General features: G+C 42.5%; 1 protein-coding gene across 1 annotated transcript in view; it reads right to left on the bottom strand.

Annotated features, from left to right (window-relative positions):
* CDH6 (cadherin 6, type 2, K-cadherin (fetal kidney)) overlaps positions 1-24,150 on the bottom strand; it is a 92,633-nt gene extending 68,483 nt beyond the window's left edge. Inside the window, exon 1 of the mRNA XM_006896785.1 lies at positions 23,787-24,150. Coding sequence (XP_006896847.1) covers positions 23,787-24,014 — 228 coding nt within the window. The 5' untranslated portion in view covers positions 24,015-24,150. The remainder of the gene's footprint in view (positions 1-23,786) is intronic.
* Between the last annotated feature and the right edge of the window lie 3,758 nt (positions 24,151-27,908).

Raw genomic sequence — 27,908 nt, 5'->3', positions numbered from 1 at the left:
TTTGTTTTGTGAAATCACTGCAGCTTAATTTAATGAATATTTGCCGCTTTCAATATAGAAATCTGTGCCAAGGTACCAATGGGAACATGAAGAGGTAGCCTAACATCTTGCAGCATTTATCTAGAGATGTTGTATTATTTAGAGATGTTGTTGTTGTTATGTGCCATTGAGTCACCTGCAACTCATAGTGACCACGGCCCTAAACCCTGCTCCGTCTTATTGTCTCTGATCCGCCTACTCCCGTTACCCTAGTCATTGAATCAATCCATCTCATCAAGGGTCTTCCTCTCTTGCACTGTCTCTCCACCTTCCCAAGCATGATGTCCTTCTCCAAGGACTGATCCCTCTTTGTAACATGTCCAAAGTGTGTCAGACAGAGCTCCAGAATCCTTTCCTCCAAGGGGAGTAACCTGGTCTCAACATCTCTAGGACAAACCTGTTTGTTCTCCTAGCAGTCCATGGTATATCCAGTACTCTCTCCAGAGAGTATCTTAAAATATAAATTTAATACACAATGAAACGAATGAGATTGTTATCAGCTTCCGTTTACTTGACTCCATGATCAACACTCTTAGTACCAGCAACAGGGAATCAAAAGACAAATTGCACTGAGAAAGTCTGCTGTCAGGGACTTCTCCAGAGTACTGAAGAGATCCAGGTAATGAGTTTTGCAATTATTTGCTATGCTTCAGAAAGCTGGACAATGACTAGGGATGATAGAAGAAGAACTGATGCCTTTGAACTGTGGTGCTGGAGAAGAGGATTTAATATACCACGGACTGCTAGAAAAACAAAGAGGTTTGTCCTAGAGAGGGAGAAGCCATGCTTCTCATTGGAAGCAAGGATTCTGAAGTTTTGTCTGATATACTTTTGGCATGTTGCAAGGAGAGACCAATCCTTAGAGAGGGACATCATGCTTGGAAGGGTGGAGACACAGTGCAAGAGAGGAAAACCCTAAATGAGATTAATTGACTCCATGACGGGAGTAATGGGGGTAGGTGTGTCAGAGACAATAAAATTAGCTTAGGACAGAACAGAGTTGTGTAGTATTGGGTTGCTATGAGTTGCAGGCGATTCAAAGGCACATAAGAACATACTAATTATAAGAGCAGTTGTGCAACTCAAAACACTACTCAAGAAATTGAAGAAAAGAGTCTAACCTTAAGCAAGGAAATAATTTTGTTTCTAAAAGGTAAAATATTCAGAGTCATTAAACTATGAGATCAAGAGTAACTGAATAATAAAATGCTAGTTCAATAATATAAGGAAATCTTACATTTAAAAAAACCATCCAATTTCAACTTAAAATACTCTATTACTCCAAGGGTAAGACTCAATTTCTTTTTAAATTGTCGAATCTGTTAAACCTGTTTCTTGAAAAGAAATCAAACCCAATCAGATCCTTAACATTTCAAAGCAACTTGAACTATAAACAGCAAATTGTGAGGTGAAGTGGAGACATTTTAGAATGAAATAAGAAACCTTAATAGAGGAGGTTTATACAAGTGAACAGGATCATTGGGCAATGTCAACGTGCTCCGTGGATTATACTTCTACTTTGATTATTATAATAATAAAGAAAATGTCATATTTTCATACATCTGTAAGTCTTACTGAAGTTGTTTATGAGTCATATTTAGCTGCCTTTGAATAGATTCAACAGCAATGAGTTTTAGCTTCTTTGGCACTATTTTTTTTTACCCATTGTATTTGACTTCATAGAAGAATACTGTGACTTTGTAGATCATCTGGGAAGCTTTAGTGTTCTCTTGTCTTTACTCTCCTTAAACTAATCCTAAGTACCACTCTAGCCACTTTATGCCATATAATAGGTTGTTGTTAGGGGTTGTCTAGTCAACCAGAACTCACAGAGATTCTGTGAAGAATAGATCAAAGCTTGGTCCTGTTCTGCACAGCCACCAGGGTCTCCACCACGCTCAAGTTCACTGTTGTAGTCACGGTGCCAATCTATCTCCTTGAGGGTCTTCTATTTCGATGACCCTCCTCCTTTCCCAGCACGATGTCCTTTTCTAAGAACTGGTTCCTCTTGACAACAGGTCCATCTTTGCCTCTAAGGAGCATCACGGTCACACTTCCTCCAAGACAGATTTGACCATTATTTTGGCAGTTCTTTAGAGATTCACCAACATCACAATTAAAAGGTATCATTTCTTTTGCCTTCCTTATTCATTGTCCAACTTTCAGATGCATAGGAAGCAATTAAAAAGACTGTGTCTTGGATGAGGCTTACCTGATCTTTTAATGAAGATCTTTGCTCTTTAGCAGTTTGGAAAGGTCCTGGACAGCAATTTCCCAGCACAACATGTGAGTCTTTTGGTTTCTTGACTGCTACTACCTTTGATTGTGGACCCCGTTAAAATGCAATTATTGACAACTTCAATCTTTTCTCCATTTATCCTGCTGTTCTTTTTTAATTTCCTGGCAGTGGGTACCAAGAATGTTGATTGTGGAGCCAAGCAAACGAAATCCATTAACAATCTCTGTCTCTTGATCATCTATCATGATGTTGCCCATCAGCCCAGTGGTGACTATCTTTGTTTTCTTGATATTGAGCATCAGTTCATATTGAAGGCTGCAGTCAAGACCTTTTGCAGCAAGTGTTTCAGGTCCTCCTCAGTTTCAGGGTTGTGCCATCTGCATAACACAGATTGTTGATGAGTCTTCCTCCAATCCTGATGCCACATTTCTCCTTGTAGAGCCCAGCCTCTTGGATAATCTGTTCTGTGTATAGATTGAAAAGGTATGGAGATAGGACACATCCCTTGCATACACTCTTCCCAATTTTGAACCATGCAGTGTTTCCTTGCTGTGTTCTGATGACTGCCTCCTGGTCCATGTACAGGTTTACGCATAAGCACAATCAAGTGTTCTTGGATTTCCATTCTTCTCAGAATCAGCCACAGTTTGTTGTAATCTATATAGTCAAACACCTTTGCATAGTCAATCAAACACTAATAGACACTTCTCTGGTACTCCCTGCCTTCAGCCAAGATCCATCTGACATTAGATACAATATCCCTAGTACCACGACCTCTTCTAAATCCAGCCTGGACTTCCGGCAGTTCTCTGCTGATGTACTGTTCTTCCAGTTGCTTTTGGGTAATCTTCAGCAGACTCTTGCTTGCATGTGATATCAATTACACTGTTTGATTATTTCTGCACCCTGTCAGACCTCCTTTCTTTCTCTTCCAGTCAGTTGTCCAGGTAGTTGTCTTCCAGATTTCTTGGCACAACTTGGTGAGCACATTCAGGACAGTGTCTGCTTGTTGATATATGTCAGTCAGTATGCCATCAAGTCCTGGGGCCTTGTTTTTTGCCATTTCTTTCAGAGCAGCTTGAACTTCTTCTTTCATCTCCACAGGCTCTTGTTCATATGCCGTTTCATGGAATTTTTCTGTGTCTGCCAATTCCTTTTGGTACAATGACTCTGTATCTCTTTCCATCTTCTTTTAATACTTCCTGGATCATTTAATATTCTGCCCAAAGCATCGTTATGTATTTCAACTTGAGGCTTGAGTTTGTTCTTCATTTCCTTCAGTTTAGGAAATGCTCAGTGAGTTTGGCCCTTGTGATTTTCTGACTCCAGCTCTTTGCACATTTCTTTGTAATACTTTTTTTCTCTACGCTGCCCTTTGAAAAAAATCTTCTGTTAAGCTCCTCAATATCTTGATTTCTTCCATTTGCTTTGGCTTCTTGGCACTCTGTGCACTATTCAGCGTCTCTTCTGACATCCATCCCAGTCTTTTCTTCCTCCTCTGTCTTTGTGATGATTTTTTGCATTCTTCCTGAATGATATTCTCTCTATCCTCCCATAGCTTATCTGGTCTTTGCTCATTAGTGTTCAAGACCTCAAACCTCCTACTGAGATGGTTTTGAAACTCAGGTGGGATGGAGTCAAGGGAAAATTTGGTTTTCTGGATTTGATTTCATTTTCCTCAGCTTCAGCTTCAACTTGCATATGAGTAGTTGGTGGTCTGTTCCACTATCAGCTCCTGGCCTAGTTTTCACAGCTGATACTGAGCTTCTCCAGTGATTCTTTCTAGGTACAAGCAACAAGGAAATGAAAAGACAAATTTCATTGGGAAGGTCTGCTGTCAGAGACCCCTCAAAAGTACTGAAGAGCAATGATATCAGTCTGGAGACTACAGTGCACCTGGTATAGACGATAGTCTTCGCAATTGTGTGCTATGCATCCGAAAGCTGGAAAATGACTAGGGATGACAGAGGGAGAATTGATGCCTTTGAGCTGTGGTGCTGGAGAAGAGTCTTGAATATATCACGGACTGCTAGAACAAACAGGTTAGTCCTAAAGAAGGTGAGTCCAGGATGCTCCTTGAAGGCAAGGATTCTGAAGCTCTGTCTGACATACTTTGGACATGTTTCAAGGCAGGATCAGTCCTTGGAGAAGGACATCATGCTTGGGAGGGTGGAGGGACTGCATAAGAAAGGAAGACCCTGGAAGAGATGGATTAATGATTCAGTGATGGGGTAGAGGGTGTAGGTGTGTCAGGGACAATAAGATCGGCACAGACTAGAGCAGGGTTTAGGGCTGTTGTACATAGGTTCACTATGAGTCACAGTTGACTCAATGGCACATAACAACAACAACAACAACAACAACATCATGCTGCTGCTTATTGGTTCGGTGGTGAGGATTTTTGTCTTCTTGAGGTTTAGATGTAACTCATATTAAATACTGCAATATTTGACCTTCTTCATGAAGTATTCTAAGTCCTCTTCACTCTCTACAAGTAAAGTTTTATCATCTGCTTGATTTATGCTCTTGATGAATCTTCTTCATGTTGTCCAGCTTCTTGAAGTATTTTCTCAGCATATAGATTGAATGGTATGGAGAAAGGATACAATCCTGAAGCACACATTTTCTTATTTTAAACCATGCAGTATTCCCTTGTTCTGTCTGGGTATGTAGTAGGTGAGTAGTGTTTGTATCCTGCCCCTGCTGATGAGGGAAGAATTTTCAGCTTAGGGTTATAAAGATGCCAAATACACCTGACGTTTCACAGATCAGACTGTCTGCAGTCTGTTAGTCATATGCACTTGCAACGAGCGCATGCTTTGCCGGACCACATAGCAGCTGCATCTGGGGACAGAGTGAACAACCAGGATCTGTGGGAAGCAGGCCTTGTAGTATCGGAAGGATGGAGTGGCCTTTAGATTCTATGAGGAGATGGGATTTTTTATCTGAGTTATTCTGCAAGTTGGCAGGGAACTAAAACCTGCTACTCAGACAGAAGCAGGAACTATCTCTGGTCACTTGATAAGAAGGATGCTTTGGTCAGAGGACCTTATTCATGGGGGGTGGAGTGCGAAGGGAAACTTGAGGCTCTCCCCTCCTGGGTGGTAGGTTCAGACATAGATGTTCTGTGTATGCTTTGAATTTTACCCTCTGAATGAATAATTGTTGAATGAATGCCAACTGTTTTTTTTCTTTCTCCAAATGTAGTCTAAAAAGGCTGTAGCCTAGAAAACGCCTTCAATTGCCTTCTTAACTCCAATCTCATCCCCTGGAGTCATTTTAAACTCCACATCCAGAGTGGTATTTTAAGCATTTTGTTATGCTTCTTTTACTACCCTTAAGACCTCTGAAACATACCACTTTGCCTAAAATATTTATTCATACATTTCACACATTTATACAATGTAATCTTTTAAAAGACCTCTCTTTCCCTGTGACTGTAAATTCCCTGTGAACGGAACACTGAAAGAACCTATAAATATTTCCCCACGTCAACTTTTTTCTTATTCCAGGTATCATCATTTCAACATTGATTCTTCATATCCACTCTTGAGAATATTTGTCCTTTTACTTTTTCATCAATAATAGCGATAAAAAACCATTCCTGTTTCTGCTCTTCTAGGGAATTCTTTCTTTCAAGGAGCAAGGGTGCATTTTTAGATGGCAAGCTACATTTGCAAAAAAAAAATAATATTGATATATTTAGCACGCTGATGAGGATCATATGTCACTGTCATCTTGACAGCTGACAACATAAAAGATTGTAGGCAAGTGGCGTGTGCTACCAGCAGTCTGTGTCCAGACAAAAATAGTTTCTTCCTTGAGGTTTCCAGTGCACATTAACATCTAAATAAAATGTCTATGTTTGATGAACATTAGCAAAAGAAGGAATATTTATCTAAAACCTGTTTATTTTTGGTAAAAGAGTGGGAGTAGGCATAAAGACAATATTTTTGGTTTTACTAAATTCCTGGTGGTATAAACAGCTAAATACACTCATTTATTAACTAAAATGTTAGAGGTTGGAGCCAGCTACATATGCCTCGAAAGAAAGGCTTGGCAATCAACTTTCAAACGCTCGTTGAAAACCCTGTGATAGGCAGGGTTCCACTCACACAGGTAGGCTCTCTGCTATTGGGCCTGTCCTGGCTGAATTACCGCCTTGGGAATCTCATGCGACAGTTTGACTCTGTTCTATGCTATAAGTCGGAACAGACTGGATAACACACAATGACACAAGCATGGATTAGACGCCAAAGGAGGCATTATGAAGAGCATGTGGGTCATCTGTATCCTAACACCCTCTAGTTCTAATCAACTGATTGCAAAATGCAAGAGGTACATTTTTGTAGTTGTTGTGGGTTGTTTTTTGGTGGTTTTATTTTTTATTTTTTTTTTACATGCTGAAGTCAGGGTTGACTCATAGGTGACCCTCCAGTGGCTTTCAGAGGCAGTAAGTAATGTGGGAGATGGCCCGTGTTTCGTCCTTGGAGCATTTGGTGGATTTGAACACTGTGCCTTTGGGTTGGCAGCACAGCTCCTTACCACTCAGTCACTAGAGCTCCACTAAGTCATGCTAGGAAAGGTGGATGATCAGAGAAAGAGATGAAAACCTTCAACAAGAAACTCAGTGATTGTAACAATAGGCTCAAGCCTATCAGATATGGTGTAAATGGTGCAGGCCAGAGCACGGTTCAGACCTGCTGTTGATAAGGTTATTAGGAGTCATAGCCGACTTGATGACAACTGTTGTGGTTGGTATGTGCTGTCAAGTCACCTTTGATTCATAGTGACCCCACGTAGCCCAGCTCTGTGACCCCATATATCCCAGATCTGAAGCCTGCCCTGTCCTGCCTGAGCCAGTCTCACTGACTCTGACATACCTACCTCCATTACCCCAGTTACTGTCTCATCCGGGGTCTTCCTCTCCTGCACTGTCCCTCCACCCGTCCAAACATGTCCTTCCCCAGGGACCAATTCTCCTTGGCCATGCACCCAAAGTATGTGAGACAGAGCTTCAAAATCCTAGCTTCCAAGGAGAAACATGGTTTCATCCTTTCCAAGACCGACCTGTTTGTCCTCTTGGTGGGCCATGGTATGTTCAAGACTGCTCCAGCACTACGACCAGCAAATCATTGCTAACTAGTCAGTTCTAATTAATAGCAACTGTAGAAAACAGAAGAGAAATTCCTGATAGGGTTTCCAAGGCTGTAAATCCTGATGGAAGCAGACTGCCTACAGCTTTCTCCTGCAGAGTGGCTGTTGTGTTTCAATCACCAACATTTCAGTTAGCCAGCTAGTACCTTAAGCACCATGCCACGAGGGCTCCTAAAATAGCCACAGTGGGAACAAAAGGGATCTGAATCCTTAACTGTCTTTTAGTCACTCTGATCCCTTCATTTTGTCCAATAAATTGAATTACAAGCAGAAGGATAAAGGGTTCCACAGACAGAATGGAATGGAACTCAGGGGATTCAGGGCTGAGTCCCTGTTTGGCTTTGGAGATTTCCCTCTGCCTACAAGAGGCGGGCAGGAGAACACTTGCCTTTGGGTTTATGACCAAGGTCAGACATCCTCATCTCCTGTTCTCCGCATGGGCTGCCGAGCATGGAGGCAAGAGAAAGAGAACTGCTGCCACACAGGGCATTTTATTAGCATCAAAGAGCAAATAGAAGTTTTCTCATTAACGAAGTGAAATCAGCGGCTCGGCAGTGGAAACAAAACGAGGATGTCTGCCAATATCAGCAGCTGGGAAGTCACTTCTGAAAACTCTTTAAAAAAATGACATCCGAGGAGTGAGTGGATGCGTGTTCTCTTTGACATATTCACCAGCTGAAGTATAAAAATGTTAAATGGCGGAGCATTAAATTTAAATGATGAAGTAGAAAAATGTGCCCAGGGCACTTGCCCTGACTCCAAGAGAAAAGATTATTGCAGGTCATTGAACCAGAACAGACGTTGAGAAAAGGTTATCAAGGGAAATAAAGAGAAAAGACAACTTTTTCATCATGATGACCAAAAAGATCACTAATTGTATGTCTAATTTGAAAATGTTCACATGTAACTATTTTGAATATCAAGAGAGAGTAAAAGGAATGTACACAATAGCAATGCAAACATATTTGTGTAGCTTTTCAAAAGTCATTTCTTAATCTCCACCTTTTGAGTTTCACATAGGAGATTCTTAATACATGTTTGCAACTTTCAATAGAAGGCAATCATTGAATGCTGGAACTCTGCAACTGTCACTTTATCTGTGATTTGTAATGGCATTGTGAGGTTGTGGGTATTCTGGGAAAGACTGAAGCTTGCCATCAAGGACACAAAGATTCTCACCACTGGGCCAATTGGCAAGCATCATTATTGATGGAGAAGAGATTGAGATTGCTAACAATTTCAGCTTGTGAATTCTTCCACAGTTATCACTCTTGGCACCAGCAGTCAGAAAAGCAAGAGATTAATTGCATTAGGAAAATTTGCCACCAAGGACCTCTCCAGAGTGCTGAAGAGCAAGGATGTCAGTCTGGAGACAAAGGTGCACCTAAACCATAGTCTTTGCAATTACTTGCTATGAATCAGGGAGCTGGATGGTAACCAAGGATGACAGAAGAATCCTTTGAGTTGTCGTGCTGGAGAAGAATACTGACCATACCATGGACAGCCAAGAGAACTAACAGGTCAGTCCTGGCCTGGAGAGAGTGAAATCAAGCTGCTCCTTAGAGGCTAGGATTTTGAAACTCCATCTCACATACTTTGGGCATGTAGCCAAGAGGGACCAGTGACCACACAGGAGAGGAAGACCCCCGATGAAATGGATTGAAACAATAACTGGGGTAATGAAGGTAGGTGTGTCAGAGAGAATAAGATTGGCTCAGGATAGAGCAGGGTTTAGGGCTGTTGTGCATAGGGTCACTATGACTCATAGTTGACTCAATAGTACATAACAACAACAGTATGTTGTCAAAAAGTAGAATTAGACTGAAAGGGTCCTAGCGAGTGAGATGTTGAGGTAAATACTTGACTGTTCTGGGCCTCACTTTACCTATCTTTAAAATAGGGATATGAAAAATACTTATTGATTCATATTACTGTTAAGATCCAATGAGATAATACACTCACTGTGATAGAGTAACGCTTAATGAATGTCGCTGTGATTATTCTTCAATCTGAAGTTCCTCCTTGAGGTGACAAGTTGCTAGGGAACTCTCTAACTACAGTCTGACACATAGTGATTGGGGGGGGGCGTCCAACTCCATTGCTATTGAGCCAATTCTGACCCCTCAGACCCTGTGGGGCAGGGTATAACTACCGTACTGGGTTTCTGAGGCTAACTTTGACGGCCACTATTCATCTGTCAGTTTACTGTGCTGTGGTGGTTTGCATGTTGCTGCGTGACGCAGGAGCTAAGCCAACAGTCCTTCACATATGAGCAGAGTCACTTCATCTCATACATTTTGGACATATTTTGTTCTGAAGAGGAACATGTCTCTGGAGCCGAACATCATACTTCGTAAAGCAGAAGATCAGTGACACTTTTCATAATAAGGACAGACATAAAGGCTGCAGCAAATAGCTCAAACATAGAGCCAGATGTGAGCAGGACGCAGGAGCAGACCATATTACGTTATTACGTTCTTGTGCAGAGATAGAGCCAGAACCAAGCAGGCTTTCACTCAAGGAAAATTCTCAGTAAGAAGGACTGACAGAACAAATAGCTTAGACATAACAACAGATCTGAGGGTGATGCAGAAGGAAGCCACTGATGCTCTATTGTACATACATTGGGTCTCTGTAAGTTAGAACGAACCCAATGGACCCTAAACAACTTTCACAGAAACAGAGTGCTACATTTTTCTACCAAGGAGGAGCTGAGGAGTTTGTACCTGCAAACAGGGTGTTTTTGACACGGAGTTGTTATGTGTTGACAAGTCAGAACTGACTCATAGCTGACCCTTCAGTGGGTAGTGTGAATCACATAGGAGGAGGTGGTCTCTCTCTCTCCCATGAAGTAGCTGGTGGATTCGAACTGCTTACCTTTGTTATGCATCAGAGAGTTGGACAATGACCAAAGAGGATAGAAGGAGAATTGATGCCTTTGAGCTGTGGTGCTGGAGAAGAGTATTGAGACTACCATGGACTGCTAGGAAAACAAACAGATTTGTCCCGGAAAGGGTTAAACCAGGTGGCTCCTTGGAAGCAAGGATTCTGAAGCTCCGTCTAACATAATTTGGACATGTTGTGAGGAGAGATCGGTCCTTGGAGAAGGACATCATGCTTGGGAGGGTGGAGGGACGGTGCAGGAGGGGAAAACCCTCTATGAGGTGGATTGATTCAGCGACTGGGATAATCGGGATTGGAGTGTCAGAGACAGTGCGATTGGCACAGGACAGAGCAGAGTTTAGGGCTGTTGTACACAGGGTCACTATTAGTCGCAAGCAACTCAACGGCACATAACAACAACAACCACCACCTTTGGTTTCTCAGAGCAGTTCTCTACCACTAAGCCACCAGAACTTCCTTGGCAGATAGCAGAGGTTCATAAACAAATGCATTAAGGAGTCGCCCATCAAAATAGCTCTGTTATTGTTGTTAGGTGCCGTTTAGTTGAGTATGACTCATAGTGATGCTATGAACAACAGACATGAATTCTATCCTATCCTGTGCCATCCTCACAGTCTATGATACACTTGTGCCCATTACTGCAGTCACTGAGTCAAGTCATCTGGTTTGGGGTCTTCTTCTCTTTTGCTGACCCTCTACCCTTCTAAGCATGAAGTCCCCTTTCAACAATGCTGGTCCTAGCAACATGTCTGAAGTATGCGAGAGGAAGCTTTGTCATCCTTGTCTCCAAGGACCCTCTGGCTGTACCTTTCCCAAAACATACCAGTTTGTTATTTTTTTCCTTTTCAACCTAAAGGATATTCAGTACTCCAACATCACAGCTTAAAGAACCAGTTCTTCTGTCATCCTTATTCATTGTTCAACTCTCATATAATTGGAAAGACCATGGCTTTAATCAGGCACATATTAGACTTCAAACTGACATCTTTGATCTTCAGTATTTTGTGAAGATACCTAACAGCAGACTTGTTCAGTGCAACATGTCTCCTGATCTCCTGACTGCTGGTACCAAGAGTGTTGATTTTGGATCCAAGTAAGATGAAATAATTGACAGTCTCAATCCTTTATCCATCTACCATGATATTGCCTATTGGCCCAGTGGTAAGGACCTTTGTTTTCTTGATGTTGAATTGTAATCCATATTGAAGGCTGTAAACTTTCATCTTCTGCAGCAAGAGTTTCTGGTCCTCCTCACTTTCAGTAAACACGTTTGTGTCATCTGCATAATGCAGACTGTTGAGTTTTCCTCTGATCCTGATGCCTTATTTTTCGTAATAGAGTCTGACTTCATGAATTAATTGCTCAGCATACAGATTGAGTAAGTATAGTAAAAGGATACAACCATAACACTCATCCTTTCTGATTTTAAACCAGGCAGTGTTCCCTTGTTCTGTTAAGACAACAGCTTCTTGGTCTAGGTATAGAAACCTATGAGAGTGTTCTTGGAATCCCATTCTTCTCAATGTTTGCCATAGTTGGTTATGATCCACACAGTCAAATGCCTTTGCATAGTTAACAAAACACAGATAGACCTTCTTCTGTTATTCTGTTTTCTTTCAGGATCTATTTGACATCAGCTATGACATCCATGGTGCCATGGTCTTTTCTAAACCCAGCTTTTGAACTTCTGGCAGTTCCCTATCAATATACTGTTCCAGCCGGTTTTGGATGATCTTCAGCAGTATTTTGCTTGCAAGTGATACTAATGATATTGTTCAATAATTTCCACACTCAGTTGATTCACTTTTCTTGGAAATGGGAACAAATATGGATCTCTTCCTGTCAATTGGCCGAGCAGCTGTGCTCCAAATTTTCTGGTATAGACTGGTAATCACATGTTGTTGTAGTTGTGTGCTGTTGAGTCATTTGCAACTCATAGTGACCCTATGTACAACAGCTCTATCTTGAGCCACTTTCATTGTCTCTGACACACCTACCCCCGTTACCCCAGGAAATAAGTCAATCCATCTCTTCCAGGGTCTTCCTCTCCTGCACTGTTCCTCCACCCTTTCAAGCATAATATCCTTCTCCAAGGACTGGTCCCTCTTGGCCATGTGCCCAAAGCATATGAGATAAAGCTTCAAAATCCTTGCCTCCAAAGAGCAGCCTGGTTTCACCTTCTCCAGGACAAACCTGTTTGTTCTGCTAGCAATTCTTCTGTCATCCTTACTCATTGTTCAGCTCTCAGATGCATAGCAAGTGATCAGAAAGACCATAGTTTGGATCAGTTGCACCTTAGTCTCTTGACAAACATTGTTTCTCTTCTGCTCCTTAGGTTTTTCAAGGCTGTGGAAGCAGATCCTCCCTTTGGGTCACCTTTTGGTGGGTCTTAATATCTGATTAGTAGTCTAGTACTTAATCATTTGTACCATTCCAGGACTCTTTAGTAGATGTCTAACCTGAAATGTTTGTTCTTTTCAGGAAAAAAAATAATCATAACGAAGATGAAAGAAAGCAGTATTTTAGCAATAACTAGTAAACCAGGTGCTCTTGAGTGGATTCTAGTTCATGACACTCCCAATACGCTTTGTGGGTTTTTCAGTGGGAGAGTGTTAGGAAGTAAATCAGCAGGACTCTCCAAGACTCCTTTTTTTTATTATTATTTTTTATTATTTTGTGTGCATGTACCGTCAAATCAGATCTGACTGGTACAGGAGAATATTGCACCTCCTTCTCCGGCAGAGCATCTGGTGGATTCGTCCAAGACTCCTTTTGTTGTTGTCGGGCACTGCTGAGCCGAGTATGTCTCATAAAGACCCAGTGAAAGAGCTATGAACCCTGTCCTATGCTGGGCCATCATCATTTCTGACCCACTTGAGCCTGTTGCTGCAGTCACTGTGTGACTTTATCTCATCAAGGGTCTTCCTCTCTTTTGCTGTCCCTCCACATTCCCAAGCATGATGTTCCTCTTCAAGGATCAGTCTCCCTAGCAACATGTCCAAAATATGTGAGATGAAACTTTGCCCTCTTTATCTCCAAGGAGCACTCTGGCTGCACTTTCTCCATGCCTTCTATGTTTGTTCTGTTGGTAGTTCATGGGATATTCAGTGCTCTTCCCAAACACCACGGCTCAAAGGCATCAAGTCTTCTTCTGCCATCCTTACTCACTGTCTAGCTCTCAGAATCATATCAAGTGATGGAAAAGACAATGGCCTGAATCAGGTGCATCTTCGTCTTCAAATGAACATCATTGCTCTTTAGTAATTTGGAGAGGTCCCTGACAGCACACTTGCTCAAGGCAATACAGCTTATCTCCTGGCTGGAGACTCCATTTAACATTATTTCATTTATCTTTCTTTCAGAATGAATAAAAAACTGTTTGCTTCTTAAATAATATTATTTGTGTCCTAATTTTGGGTTATGTAATTCTAAGAATACAAATTAAGAATAATTGTTTTGTTGAATACAAATTGAGAATAATTGTTTCGCTGAGTTGTGTAGACATTAATTTGAAACACCCAAGGAAAAGGCAGAATAGTCAGACCTCTATATTAGAGCCTCAGCTGTAATTCAAACTTTCATGATATTTTAAAAACACTGGTTCAATTATTTTTTTAAACTCCCAAATTAAAACCATTATGAACTTCCATAAAGCTATGCCAGATAATATCAATGAGACTTTACCCAACCAAAACAAAGCTCCTGGTATACTACTAAAAAGAAGAGGACCTCAAATGCTTCTAATTGGAGATAAGTCTTAAAAATAGCGTGCTCTGTTCTGCACAATATTGTACAATGGGTTGCTAAATGAGTGTGAATCAACTTGGTGGCACCTAGCAGCAACATACATTGTGGAGAAAGAGGAGAAAAAGATTGTTGAGAGGGAGTAAATGTAGGAGAGAAGGGTGTTTAGGGAGCTCTCTGGTGGCCTAGCAGTAAGTAGCTATGCTGCAGTTCCGAAGGCACAGGGTTCAAAATCCACCAGCCACTCTGCAGGAGAAGGATGGGTGATCTCCTGTGTGATTTACTGCTTCTGAAAACCCTCTGGAGGGTCAGTTATTTGTTGGCTCTGACTGAGGGCATGTAACAATAACAACAACAGCAACAGTCACCTAGTGGTGAAAGCTGCACTGCAACCTCAAGGCACTGGATTCTAACCCACCAGCTGCTCCATTAGACAATCTCCTCCCACGAGATTTACTGCCTCTGAAAACTTGCTGGTGAGTCAGCTAGAAGTGTACTCCAACTTGAGGGCACACAACAACAACATGAGCTGTTTTGTGATAATGTGTTAATCTTTTGCTTAAATGTAACCATAATTCTGAAATATAAATGGGTGAATCTTTGTAGTTATCTATGCCCATGTCTTCAGTAACTATATTTTTAGTTAGCTCTGTTGCCATCAAGTGAATTCTGATTCACAGTGACCCTGCAGGACAGAGTAGAAATGTTTTACAGAGTTTCCTGTAATCTTACTGACAGCCACTCGTCTGCTGGTTTGTGTAGCTGTGGTGCACAGCTGGGAAGCTATGCCATCAGTATTCCAAATCCTAGCAGAGTCACCTATGGTAAACATGTCAACTGAGTTTCCAGAATAAGATACACCAGAAAGAGTGACCTTGTGATTGGTTGCTGTTGTTGTTCTGCACCATCAAGTCAACCATGAGTCACAGTGACCCTGTGGATAACAGAGCAGAACCTTGCCCTTTGCCCTTTGGCCTTTGCCCTTGTCATGATTTCCACCATGCAAAGGTCCATTGTTGGTGCTATTGTACCAGCCCATCTTATGAAAGTTCCTCCCCTCCTTCAGTGACATTTTACTTTTCCAACCATGATGCCTTTTTCCAAGGACTGGCCCCTTATGATAACACATCCAACAGTGTGTGCTTCAAAGCTTTACTCTCCTTACCAAAGTTACCCTGGTTGCAATTCTTCCAAGACAGATTTATTTGTCCTTTTGACAATCTGTGGTATAATTGTCCTCTTCTTACCCTAGTAATCTACTTAAAAATGTGTTAGTGAAAAAAAAATCTTATGAATAGCCATGAAATACTATCTGATATAGTGCTGGAAGATGAACCCCTCAGGCTGGAAGGGACTCAAACTAGGACGAGGGAAGAGTTGCCTTCTCAAAGCAGTCTACCTGTTGGATGCAGATGGAGTCAAGTGATCAAGACTTTCATTTACTGATATGACATGATTCAAATTGAGAAGAAACAGCTGCTAATAGGCATTAATAATTGAAAGACAGAATGTCTGCCACACAAATATAAGAAAACTGGAAGATGTCAAAAATGAAACGGTACACTTGGAAGATAGAGATCCTAGGCGTTAGCGAGCTGAAGTGAACTGGCACTGGTCATTTTGCATCAATCTGGCTTTCTGTGCTGAGACTGACAAGTTGAAGAGGAGGAGCATGACATTAATTGCTAAAAAGAACATGTCAAGACCTATCCTGAAGTACAATGCTGTCAGTAATAGGAAAATGTCCATGTGCCTAAAAGGAAGGCCAGTTAATGAATACAACTATTATTAAAATGTATCCACCAATAACTAATGTCCAAACTGAAGATTTTTACCAATGTTTTACGTTTAAAATTGATCAAACATGCCAAGAAGTTGTATCGATGCTTGCTGGTGATTGAAATGTAAAAACTGGAAACAAATAGGTCAGTAGTTAGAAAATATGGCCTTGATGATAAAAATGATGTTATAATTTCACAAGACCAAGAACGTTGTAAATTTGTTTTCTTTGCTAGGTCATAAATCACAAAAGAAGGGGCTCTGGTGGCCTAGTAGAGAAAGAACTATGCTGATACCATCAAGGCAGGTGGTTCAAATCTAAGAGCTGCGTCTCTAGAGAAAGTTGGGCAATCTCCTCCTCTGTGAATTGCAGTCTCTGAAAATCTGCTTAGGGTCAGCTAGGATCTCGTTTTCCTTTTATGGCAATGAAGAAAAACAATAACAAAACATAACAGGAGCAGATTGTACCACCTTTCTCCCATACTGTGGCTGCTGGATTTGAACAACTCACCTTTTGGTTAGCAGAGCAACACGTAATCAACTATGCCACCAGGGCTCCAGCCCATTGAAATAGCACTCAAGAAGTCAAATGATTTATTGCACTGGATGAATCTGCTGCCAAAAAGCTCTTTAAAGTGCTGAAGAGCAAAGGAGTCACTTTGAGGACTAAGGTGCACCTGACCCACGCATGGTCTTGTCAGTCACTTCTTATATGAGTAAGTGGTATAATGAATAAAGAAGAAAAAAGTAGACCTGATGCCTTAGATGTATAATGCTGGTGAAAAGTATTGGGTACACTATGGGCTGCCAGAAGAAAAATAAGAATCTTGGAAGAAGTGCAGACAGCCAGGATGTTCCTCAGAAATGAAAATAAGATTTTTGTCTCATGTACTTTGGCCATCAGATGGGACCAGTCTCTGCGAAAGGACACTGTGGTTGGTAAAACAGTAAGTCAGTAAAAAAAGAGAAAGTGTGTCAACAAGATGAAATGACACAATGGTTTCAGCAGTGGCTCAAACACAGCACGGTGAGCATGGCACAGGCCCAGGCAAGGTCTCGTTCTGTCATAGCTAACGTTGTTAGGATTTGGAATCAACTCAACAGCACCTAACAACAACAAGAAGAAGAAAACCTTCCCAGAGGAGATAGGTGAGATTCTTCTCTTGCAAAACAGCTGGTGTGCCCAATGGTTGACCTGCCCGTTAGCAGCCAGGACATTAACCAATTCACCACCAGCACTCCACATGCTGTTGTTCAATCCATAGTATCATTTCTATTATTTAAGTTCTTCTTTTCTTACTGTGCTGAATCTTAGAGCATATAGCAAACATCAAGAAATTGCCACCTTAGGTGAAGCTGACAGGAGGGTCGGGTGGGGGGGGTGGTGTCTGAAAGTGGGGCATTGCAATGCTTCTCTCTATTTAGTTTACGTGAGCCAAAGATAGCCTAAGTGGATTTTGTACAAAAGAAAACACTCTTTCCGTTAGCTCTTGACAAGAAAATATATACCTCTCCCTGTTCTGTGACTACACTTGTGACGTTTTCACTCTCCTGGCTGTCCAGCCTTTAAATCTCTGACTCTTTGAACCTCTTGCTTTCGCTTTTCTGGCTTCAGCATCCAATTAATTGAAAGTTCTGGCAATTCTCCCTCCTCAGCAGGAGCTGACACCTGGTCCGTTCTCTAAGACCTTGTTTTAAGCATATTGAAACATCCCCTCCTCTTTGTTGAACACTCAAGTCTGGCCCTTCCTCTTTATTATCCCATAATACTTTGTGGTTGTCCATTTTATCACTGAACTGCCACAGCGTGACATCATTCTTGGCAGTAAGGTTTGCCTACGGCACTGGTTCTCAAATTCTGCCAAATCAAAGAATCATAAATAGTAAATTAGAAACAAATTTAATGAGAATTTCTGATGAGCCAAGACTCCAATATTTGTAAAATATCCTGCAAGAAATTTGTAAAAGTAGAACTTCTCCAAGCTTCACTTGCATGCAATTCACTGGGGGATTTTATTAAAGTACAAATTTTGACTCAGTCCACCTGCATCTGGGCTCGAGATTCTGCCTTCTTAATAAAATTGTCACGACTGTTGTTTATACTAAATCTTCTTCAAGTTGCACCCCCCCTCCAATCTTTTTCAGGTTGCCCCTATGGTAAGATGTTTTAGAAGAAAATCTATAGCTGTGTCTATGCCTACAGCCAAGGACTCAATTGCCATTGAATTTATTCTTACTCATGGCCGCCTTGTATGTCCGAGACAGAATGGGCTCCATGGTGTTTTCAGTGGCTGATGCCTCAGAACTAGATTGAGAGGGCTTTCTTTGAAAGATCTGTGGATGAACTTGAAGCACTAACTTCCTGGCTAGCAGCTGGGTGATTAACCATTGGTACCACTCAGGGTCTACTTATACTCACACCAGTACCCACAGGAAGATCGTCAATGAGATGGATTGACACCGTGACTGTAACTATGGTGGAGGTCGCGAGAATGGCGCAGGAAAGGGCAAGGTTCTGATCTATTGTTCGTAGGGTCACTGTGAATTGTAGTTGACCGAATGGCACATAACAACGACATATCGTCTATTCTGTAAGCCCAGAGAGCTCTGCCAAATACAGGGACATTTCTTTCCACCCTGCTCCTCCCACACCACCATCATTACAGGTGAGTAGAGTTTTTGAGATGATCAGCTTTTGTTCACCTCCATCACTTTTGCTCTCACTAGTGCATCTCTCCCTCCATTCCTCGGCCATGTTTCTGCAATTACTTCATGGCGGCAGAATTCGGGGGCGGGGGGGGCGGGGGGACGGATGTCAGGCAACTTTAAGGTGGGAGGAGGGGAAATGATTCTCTCTCTGCCATTAACTGCTTTAACTTTAAAGTCTGACCTTACTTATTCACATCATTGCCACTCCAGCCGCCTCCTATGACTGCTTCTGGGGGACTCAGATAACCTTCCCTTTCTTCTACCTCCCCTATTCAAAAGCCCTTAGCCACCTTCCCCCCCCCTTACGGCCCCGCATAAGGATTCACTATCAGACCTACTGACTTACCCTAAAATAATCTCAGCCACCAACACGGATACAAATACAAACAGGAGGCTGACCTGCAAAACTGTTCTCCGATGGGTCCTCCTTTAGATGTTATTACTTCAACGGCACGGTTTCTACACTAGTCCGTGCATTCTTTTCCCTCCTTTAACACATCTAGCCATTGTATTTACAGATCAATCTCTTTAGGTGAGGACCCAAAGATTGACTATTATGCATTAGCTATTTGATTAGCTTGTTTCTGTTAGTCTACATAGATGCAGGGCCAAGGTTTTCAGAGCATGCTCAGGGCCACTGTGGAATATTTTAACATTTCCAGGGAAATACCAGGACATTTACAGGTGGTGTTGCATGTGGAGTTGCCCTGCTAACTCAAAGGCCAGATCTCTCTGGAGGTTCGAATCCATCAGCTGCTCCAAGGGGGAAAGATAGGTAATCTTCTTCTGTGCAATCAACAGCCTCTGAAAAGCTGTTTAGGAGTCAGCTCTGCGTCAGTCAGTTTGAGAGTTGGGGTAGCTGTTGGATACCTATGGAGCTGTTGGATACCTATGGAGAACTTCAGCTCAAGGTAGTTCACAATCTCAACAGTAGGTGGTGCTACATTCTTTCCCACGATTACTCAATCAGTTGCCTTTGAGTCAACCAGAACTCAGAGGAACCCAACCAGCAGTGCGGAACCTCGCCCCACCCTGCACCATCCCCACTGCTACCACCACCACGCTCACGCCCATCGTTGCAGTCACTGTGTCAATCCATCGCCTTGAGTGTCTTCTGTTTTGCTGACTCTTTTCTTCCCTAGAATGATGTCTTTCTTCGATGTCAGAGTAATAAATTTGAGCTTTGCAGTTGTGATGAAATGAGTAAGAGTGTACAGGAGTCGGGGGAAGCCTTGTGCAACTGAGACTCTGCGCAGGGCTCAGTAGACACACATTGTTGTTTATGTTGTGTACTGTCGAGTCTGGACCCGCAGTTAGCTCACCCTCCTGCAGGTTTTCAGAGGCAGTTAACCAAACAGGAAGAAATTAATATTAAGAATGAAATGGAAAATTTTCTTGTCAATTTACATGTACTCCCTTTATTCCGGGAAACCCTATGAACCTGGAGAGAGGATTAAAGGCACCTAAGCGTTGAGGACTCTCCTTCATAGGGTCGCTATGAGTCACCTGTGACTCAAGGGCACTTAATAACAATACTATCAACACAGAGAGAAAGAGAGATCAGGCTGGCCCAGTGGACAGAAAGCGATGCTACCAAGCCAAATGTGGGTGACTTTTAATCCGAGGCAAGCCAAATGTGGGTGACTTTTAATCCGAGGCCCTCGGGCCTGTCTTTCATTATTTTTGTTCAGACCTTCCTCTAGGTCGGATAGCCCTGGTGTGTCCACTTGCTGTCCAGCGGTCACTTGTGGTTGCTGTGAGGCTGAACACTGTGACACTGATGTGTCAAATGTGTTAATGGTTGGTTACCCAATGTGGATAGATAGCAGGGTGGAGCTCCCGAATTAAAACAAGCTTGGAAGGAGGAGTGACATCCACTTCCATAATAGCTTGCCTCCGGAAACCCTATGAACCTGGAGAGAGGATGAAAGGCACCCAAGTGTCGAGGACTCTCCTTCATAGGGTCACAACAACAACAACAACAGTCTTTTATTCCAAATGACTTTTGTGTTGTTCTTCTGTCGATTTTTGATGGCTTGCATGCTGTGATGATGCTGGAAGCTATGCCAGTGATACTTTAAATATCAGCAAGATCACCCAGAGTGGCTTCAGAGGAGCTTCCAGACTCAGATAGACTAGGAAGAAAGGTCTGGTGATCTAGTTGTGAAAATCTGCCAGTGAAGACCCTATCGCTTACAGCAGGATAGAATTCAAAATACTAATCAGTGCTGCGCTACATTAAACTTGTGGGTAATGAGGCCGCCATGATTGGCAAATGACGTGTGGACATTAAACAACAACAGTTGAGTTTTTAGAACATAAATATTATTAAGCTGCTGGGACTTAACTACATAAGATATGGAACCGTTAAAATACCAGAGAGGGAGTTTTTTCTTTTACTTTTCAAAGAGAGGAGAGAACTGGGGAGGTGGGGGGGGAGGGCTGAGCGGGGAGAGAAGTGTAGCATTGAATGAATGGAAATCCAAAATCTCTGTAAATGTTCATTAAAATTTAAAAAATTATTAAAAAAGAAAGTATTTCTTTTCGGCACAGTGAACGAAATTTACTCAGACATTAAAGGCGCTGTGAACCAAGAAGGTACTGGATGCTCTGCTCCGGCCTCATCATTTTGCTGGCTGATGACACAAAACTCTGAAGACTGACATGGGAAAACGCCTTATCAAGAGTGTAAGGACACTTCTTTTGCACATCAGTTGTTGTCATGTTGACAACTATGAAAACTTCAAGTACTGCTCTTGACTTTTTTTTTTTCTCTAGCTAATTTCAGGGGTTAGTCAGTAGGGTATTGTGCTGCTGTTGGCCCCCCTCTGGCTGTAGGAATCCACTAGGGATGTCTTGGGAGAGAGGGGGCAGTCTCCTGTACAATTTACAGAGTCAGAAAACTTGCTGGTGGGTCAGCTATGCGTTGGTTCTGACTTGAAGGCAACGAGTTTCAGTTTTGAGCAATTATTTAGTTACTTCATCTGTTTTGTGCGCTCATATGAAAACCACTATTCCATTTGGACAACTTATAGATTGGTTTACTAAAGACTGCACTAGATTTTTCACCAGTGGTGATAACTGCTTTGTGTATCTAATATGTTCCTGGGGTTGATCCGGTTCTGACTCATAATGACCTTCCAACAGGGCTCAGAGGCTGTAAATTGCAGTGGGAAGAGCCTGTTCATCATTCTCCACAGAGCTAAGGGTGGACTTGAACTACCAGAGAGGCCTAGCTGTTCCCTCGGCATTGCAACTCCTCACAGAGTCAGGCCACCAGAGCTCCAGAAGGTACCAGCTATCAGTGCTACATTAAAACCCTACTACAGCCTTACTAGGTAGGCATTGCTGCCCACATTTTTTCCATGAAGAAACTGAAGCCTGGAAAGGTTAATAACTGGCCCCAGGCCACACAACTGGCACCTGGCAGCCGGCACTATGACGCGGTCTTCAATCTGCTTGAGTCCACAGCCCCCAGCGTTTCTCCACAGCAGTCTCACCTCCCGAAATCACAAACATCAAGCAGAGTCTTACTTGGGTTAATCTACTGCTGCTTTTAGGATCCTGAAATATATTGGCCCTTTTCTAAAAATCTTTGAGCATTTTGAGTTCTGTGTTTCTTCCCCCCAACATCCCCCCCAAAGCAAAATGGCATCACCAGCTTAAGAATGCAGGAAAGAAAAAGGTATGATCAATCATTTGGACATAGCACTTTTAAAAACTTAATCTTTTATGGTGATAATGCCATTTGTGTCGTAAAAAGTGCTTTAAAGATTATAAAACTGTTATTTCTTTAAAAGGATGAGAACTCTATTAACTTAGTGTTATTTAGACTTCACAAAGGTAATAAAGTGCAGTAAGTGAATTGTCTTTTTTTTGGCGGGGACGGGGTGACACGGTTTGTGAATTTCACTGCAAATACATGGGCAAAGCCTTCCGAATCTATGTTGACATTCACCCTGTCACCGAATACTTCCTCTCTTGCTTTATCCTGCATCAATAATTCACTTCACTGGAACAATGCCTAGTGACCTCAACCAGACCACGGTGGCTTCCCTTCATTTACTGCGAGACACACTTGCAAAGAATATCTGCCCCTCTTTACTCTGGGATATTGGCTCACATATTGAAGTGTGAACATGCCGCTCTTGAAATCTGCAAAAATGTATGTTATTTCCAGGATACCTGAATAGATGTAGCTGTAATCATCAATCAATGCACGTCATTATCTGTATTATGGCGCTTAGTCTCAGTCTGTTTGTGTAAAGGAGTTAGGACAATTTTCCTATCTATCCCATATTAATGAAACACAGAATTTAGAGAGCGAAACCCTGCATCTCTGTTTTTTTTGCTTCGACATTGTTGCAGTATGCAGACATTTGGCAGCTAGACGATAGCTAATGATAACATTTCAGTGAAACTCCCAAAGAACGCTATAACCAAGCTCCATTTCCCTGACTCAGCTTCCGCAACCCATTGGGGCCGGGGTAAAAGCGATTCCTCTTCATTTTACCTTGTACAGTCAATAAAATGGTCAGACACTATTTTTGGAAATAACCCCTCTACCGAACGAACAGCTTTTTCTCTTCTGCAAATCCGCCACAATTAAACCCCATCATTTTGAATTGCTTCTTGTCTCTTACCAGCAGCAGTAGCAAGGCCACCCACCCACACCCAGATGGAAGGAAGGCCCAGGTGAGCTGTGAGCACAACCAGGTTTGTCTGGCCTGCAGGGAGTTGGGTGCTGAATAGCAAAATCAAGCAGGAGACAGTTAACTTGAGCCTGGCCAGAGGAGGGAAGCTTAGAATGTTTGCTTTCAGAGTAAGAGGAAAGGCACTTTCCCTTCCTTGCCTTTGAATCGCTTTATTCCTATTTTTATTACACAGCCCGCCATACACAACCGTTGGGCCACCTTTTTCAAGCTCAAGTGAAAATTAAAGGATTTATGATAATCCTGGGCGGATGGTGGTGGGTGTTTCATTTTCAAACGGGGAGCCTTTTTCCTCTTTCTTTGTTGCCTTGCTAACACTTCTCAGCTTCTTGTTACAGTCTTCTTCCCAAAACGACTCAAGTGCAAAAAAAAAAGGTCTTACCAGATAAGCAACAATTCTTACTGTATGGGGGAATACGGCTCACGGTCTCCCCTTCTACTTATGGACAGCCACTTCTCCAGGATTTTAAAACCAGAACGTCAGAGTGCCCCAGGAATCCTACCTTGCCCACATACTGATAATCCGATCCCGTGTATTCCTCCAGGAGAAAGAACTGGTTCCACATCCAGCTCCTTTTTGAACGGTTCAGCTCATTTCTGCTGTTTCCAGAGAGCTCCAGGGCCCTTTTCTTTGCCGGCAAGCCACTAGTCCTCTTAGATAAGGGAGTTGAGAAAGTTGCGTAGGGCTGACCAACCCAAAAAAGCAGCAAGAAGTAGCGATAAGTTCTCATGCTGATGACACGGTGGAGCCTCCGGGAAGCGAGCGAGCGGCCGCTGCTGGAAGCGCCTGGGTTCACTGCACGGTCTCCAACCTCATGCCTCCTTCCTTCCTTAATGTTCTTTGCTTGGCTCTCAGAGGATTATCTGGAAAGAATAATAACATATCAAGGGTTTTTTTGAGATGCTTAACATTCAGTGTTAGAGCAGACGAGCTGGAGAAAAGAGGGCAGAAATTCTAACAGCAGAAACTCAACAAAAGTTGGAGATCAAATGTGACATGAGGGGGAACCCGCCTTTCAGATGTGCTGAACGCAAAGGGGGGGGGGGCGGAGTAGGAAGCTGTTGCTTGCTTTCTCCTTTCCTACCAGTCCTGGATCTATTTTAAGTAATAGCCTTGCTATGGGGTCAGCGAGCTGGAGGGGAATACGTGGTGAACTCTTGGAGGCTGAAATCTGGTTAGGAAAAAATGAGTTTTTGTCTCTAAGTCCACTTGCATGTTTATCTCCCCAAACAAATCTAAGGCAAAGACTCTGACAGAGAACTGCACTACAATGGAAATCATGTTGGGAACTTCATTAGAGGGCATGGGGACTGTGATGGGTGTCTGCTCTGCAGACTCTTTTTTGTTCAGAAGAGATGCTGTGATAGAAAGCTCTTGGGTCAAATGAGATTCAAAAAGACCAATAGTCACTGCTCAGAATATATATTAGCATACTGGAGTTTGCATGGTGTTTTCAATGATGATGAAAATGAGATTTTTGTTTAATCCTCCCTTCCCTCAATTCTTCTAGAAAACTTCCTCCCCCCCCCCCCATATGATGTAAATCCACTGTATCAGTACCAGCTGCTGTCAGCCTAACATCCACTCATGGTACCCAAGTGTGCAACAAAGTAGAACCAAGCCCCAGACGGCTGATTTTTTGGAAGGAGATCACCAGGTCCTTTCTTCTGAAGTTCCTCGGGGTGGATCCGAACCTCTAACCTCACAGTGAGTAACTAGACATGTTACTTACTCTGCCACCCATTGGGGCAGTTGTCCTCCCTTTGATGCCTTGCTTTGGGGTGCCTGGAGTCTTACAAATTGTCCCCACCCCAGCCTGCTGCTTGATGGAGGCAAAACCAGGTGGTGGGTTTAAAAAAAAAAGTCAAATAATAGAGTAGAAGGAATCATCCCGCGATTGTCCTCACTGAACAAAGAGCAAGATATTGTGCCCAGACAGCCTCACCTGTGTTTGAGGCTGTAAACTGCAGCCAGGGCATTGCTCACTCCTAACATCCTTCCGGGCAACAAGCCTTTGGAAACATGGACAGGATCACTGCTGACAGCAAAACTGCCAGTCAGCCGCAGTCCCAGGCTAGGGTCTCACTGCAGTCTTCAGTATGGATTGAGACTCAATATCAAGAAAACAAAGATTCCCACCACTGGGCTGACTGGCAGCATCATAATGGATGGTGAAGAGATTGGGATTGTTCACAGTGTTGGTTTGCTTGGATCCACAGTTAATACTCTTGGCACCAGCAGCCAGCAAATTAAAAGGCATATTGCCATGGGAAAGTCTGTGGTTAGAGACCTCTCTAAAGTACTGAGGTGCAAAGATGTCAGTCTGGAAACTAAGGTGCGCCTGATACAGGCCATGGTCTTTGCAATCACTTGCTATGCATCAGAGAGCTGGACAGTGAGTAGGGATGATAGAAGGAGAATTGTTGCTTTTGAGCTGTGGTGTTGGAGAAGAGTATTTAATATACCATGGACTGCTAGGAAAACAAGCAGATTTGTCCTGGAGAGGGTGAAGCCGGGCTGTTCCTTGGAGGCAAGGATTTTGAAGCTTTATCTGACATACTTTGGACATGTTGCGAGGAGGGACCAGTCCTTGGAGAAGGATGTCATGCTTGGGAGAGTGGAGGGACAGCACAGGAGAGGAAGACCCTTGATGAGATGGACTGATTCAGTGATTGGGGTAGGGGGGTAGGTGTGTCGGAGATGGTGAGATTGGCACAGGATAGGGCAGAATTTAAGGCTGTTGTACACAGGATCGTTATGAGTCGCAGACGACTCGACAGCACATAACAACAACAACAACAACAACAACAAACAACACAACCTCATTGCTTATAGAAACCACTCAGGAGTTTCTTTTAATTTTTGTAAAAAAAAATTAGTCCATAAACACCCTGTAGCGTTTGTATTCAATAGAAGATAAAAATTTAAATGAACACTTTTATTCTCAATATTTTTTTTATTTTTTTAGAAATAGGGGCGTTCTGGTGGTGCTGCACTGCTGATCCGAAGGTGGTACCTTTCTCAAGATTCGAAACAACCAGTGGTTCTCACGGAGCATGTGGAACAATGTCTTTCTATGTGGTTCATAGCCTTGAACACCCAGTGGAGGCTCAGCTCTGCATTCGTTGCCATGGGACAGTAATGAGCTTTAAGTTTAGGACACATGAGGTGTGCACATTTGCATCTTACTTGTATCTTAAGCAACCAAGAATATATGGTAAGACTGGTCAGTTACTATGTAGTTTTCAGAGGCCAAACAAACATATGTCGATATCATAGTGAAGGCGTGGACTTGAAGATCTTTTAAAAAAATCAGCTGTTACACTCCTGTTGCTGTTATTGTGTGCCATTGTATTGGAACCAACTCATAGCTGGCCCTCCAGTGGGTTTTCAGAAGTAATTAATTGCATAGGAGGAGATAGCCCATCTTTCTCCCTCAGAGTAGCTGGTGAATTTGAACGGGGTGCCTTTGGGTTGACAGCACAACCTTTCCCATTAAGCCACCAGAGTGATTCCATGACAAATTTTAAACCCAGCTCCAGCCGGGTAGTCCATAGGGAGTTGCATTACCACCCAAAGGCAATGTCTCTCTGGTGGTTTAAACCTGTCACTGGATCCTGGGAGAAAGCATCTTGAAAACCAGCTGGAGGGTCATCTCTGCATTGGTTCCAGGTGAACGATAAGGAGTTATGAGGTTTTGAGCATTAAAAAAAAACCCCTGGAGCCACTTTGCTTGGCATAGATGCTCCAAATTGGTTTACCAGTTTATGCAATTAAAATAATAGATGCCTGGAACTTTCTTCTAAACTTTTTCATATTTCTTGGGGAGAAAAGAGAAAGAATCCAGTCAATCTTTGATCTTACTATTTGATATAGGACAATGTTTCCATAAATGATGCTAAAAAATTATATCCAATGCTTCCTAATATATCAAATGCTTTCTAATGTAGAACATAATAGTAATTGACCAGTAACATTGGCCACAAACAATACAGATTAAGAAATACATTTCGGGTCAACTGATCAGTATCATATTCCATTCCCTCTATGCCATTAAAGATCTGTTCTCTTGGCTTCTATTATATACCAGGTAAGTAGCTATGTGATCATTTTTATGCCCCAGCACTGAGTAATTACAGCCAGGCGACTTCGTGAAAGCTTTTTGTTGGCATCTACTCGGACCATTTCATTGTGCTCAGCATTTAAAAAAAAATCTGTATTTCATTATTATGTATCTTCTTGACAAGCGGCTGGGAAAAGTTGAAAATTCCACAGGTGAGTAAATGAGTGCTATGACAATTAAGATGTGCTGGAAAGACGCCAGGCAACAGGATATGTGTCATTGTGTGGCTTTGGTACAGGTGGGGAGAAACTGATGATCAATTACGTGGCTCCTCTCTCCTGGTGGCTGGTGTAGGGGGACTGGGAGAGTAGACGGAAAAAAGCTCTCTGAAGGCACCCACTTATTTTTAGTAGCAAAGATGGCACTGGGGTTTATTCAGTAGAAATTACATTTTTCTTGATTTCCCACATCCTCCATTATTTGCCCAGACAAACCCTGCCGTGAAGAATTACACGTCTGTGGCTGCCCTGGGTGTGTGCCCCGTGGTGCTGGCAGGGACCA

The sequence above is a fragment of the Elephantulus edwardii genome, unplaced genomic scaffold (assembly GCF_000299155.1).
Source record: "Elephantulus edwardii isolate Elephantulus edwardi_28Jun2011 unplaced genomic scaffold, EleEdw1.0 scaffold00191, whole genome shotgun sequence".
NCBI lineage: Eukaryota > Metazoa > Chordata > Mammalia > Macroscelidea > Macroscelididae > Elephantulus > Elephantulus edwardii.
This window is presented reverse-complemented; position numbering and strand designations above follow the sequence as displayed.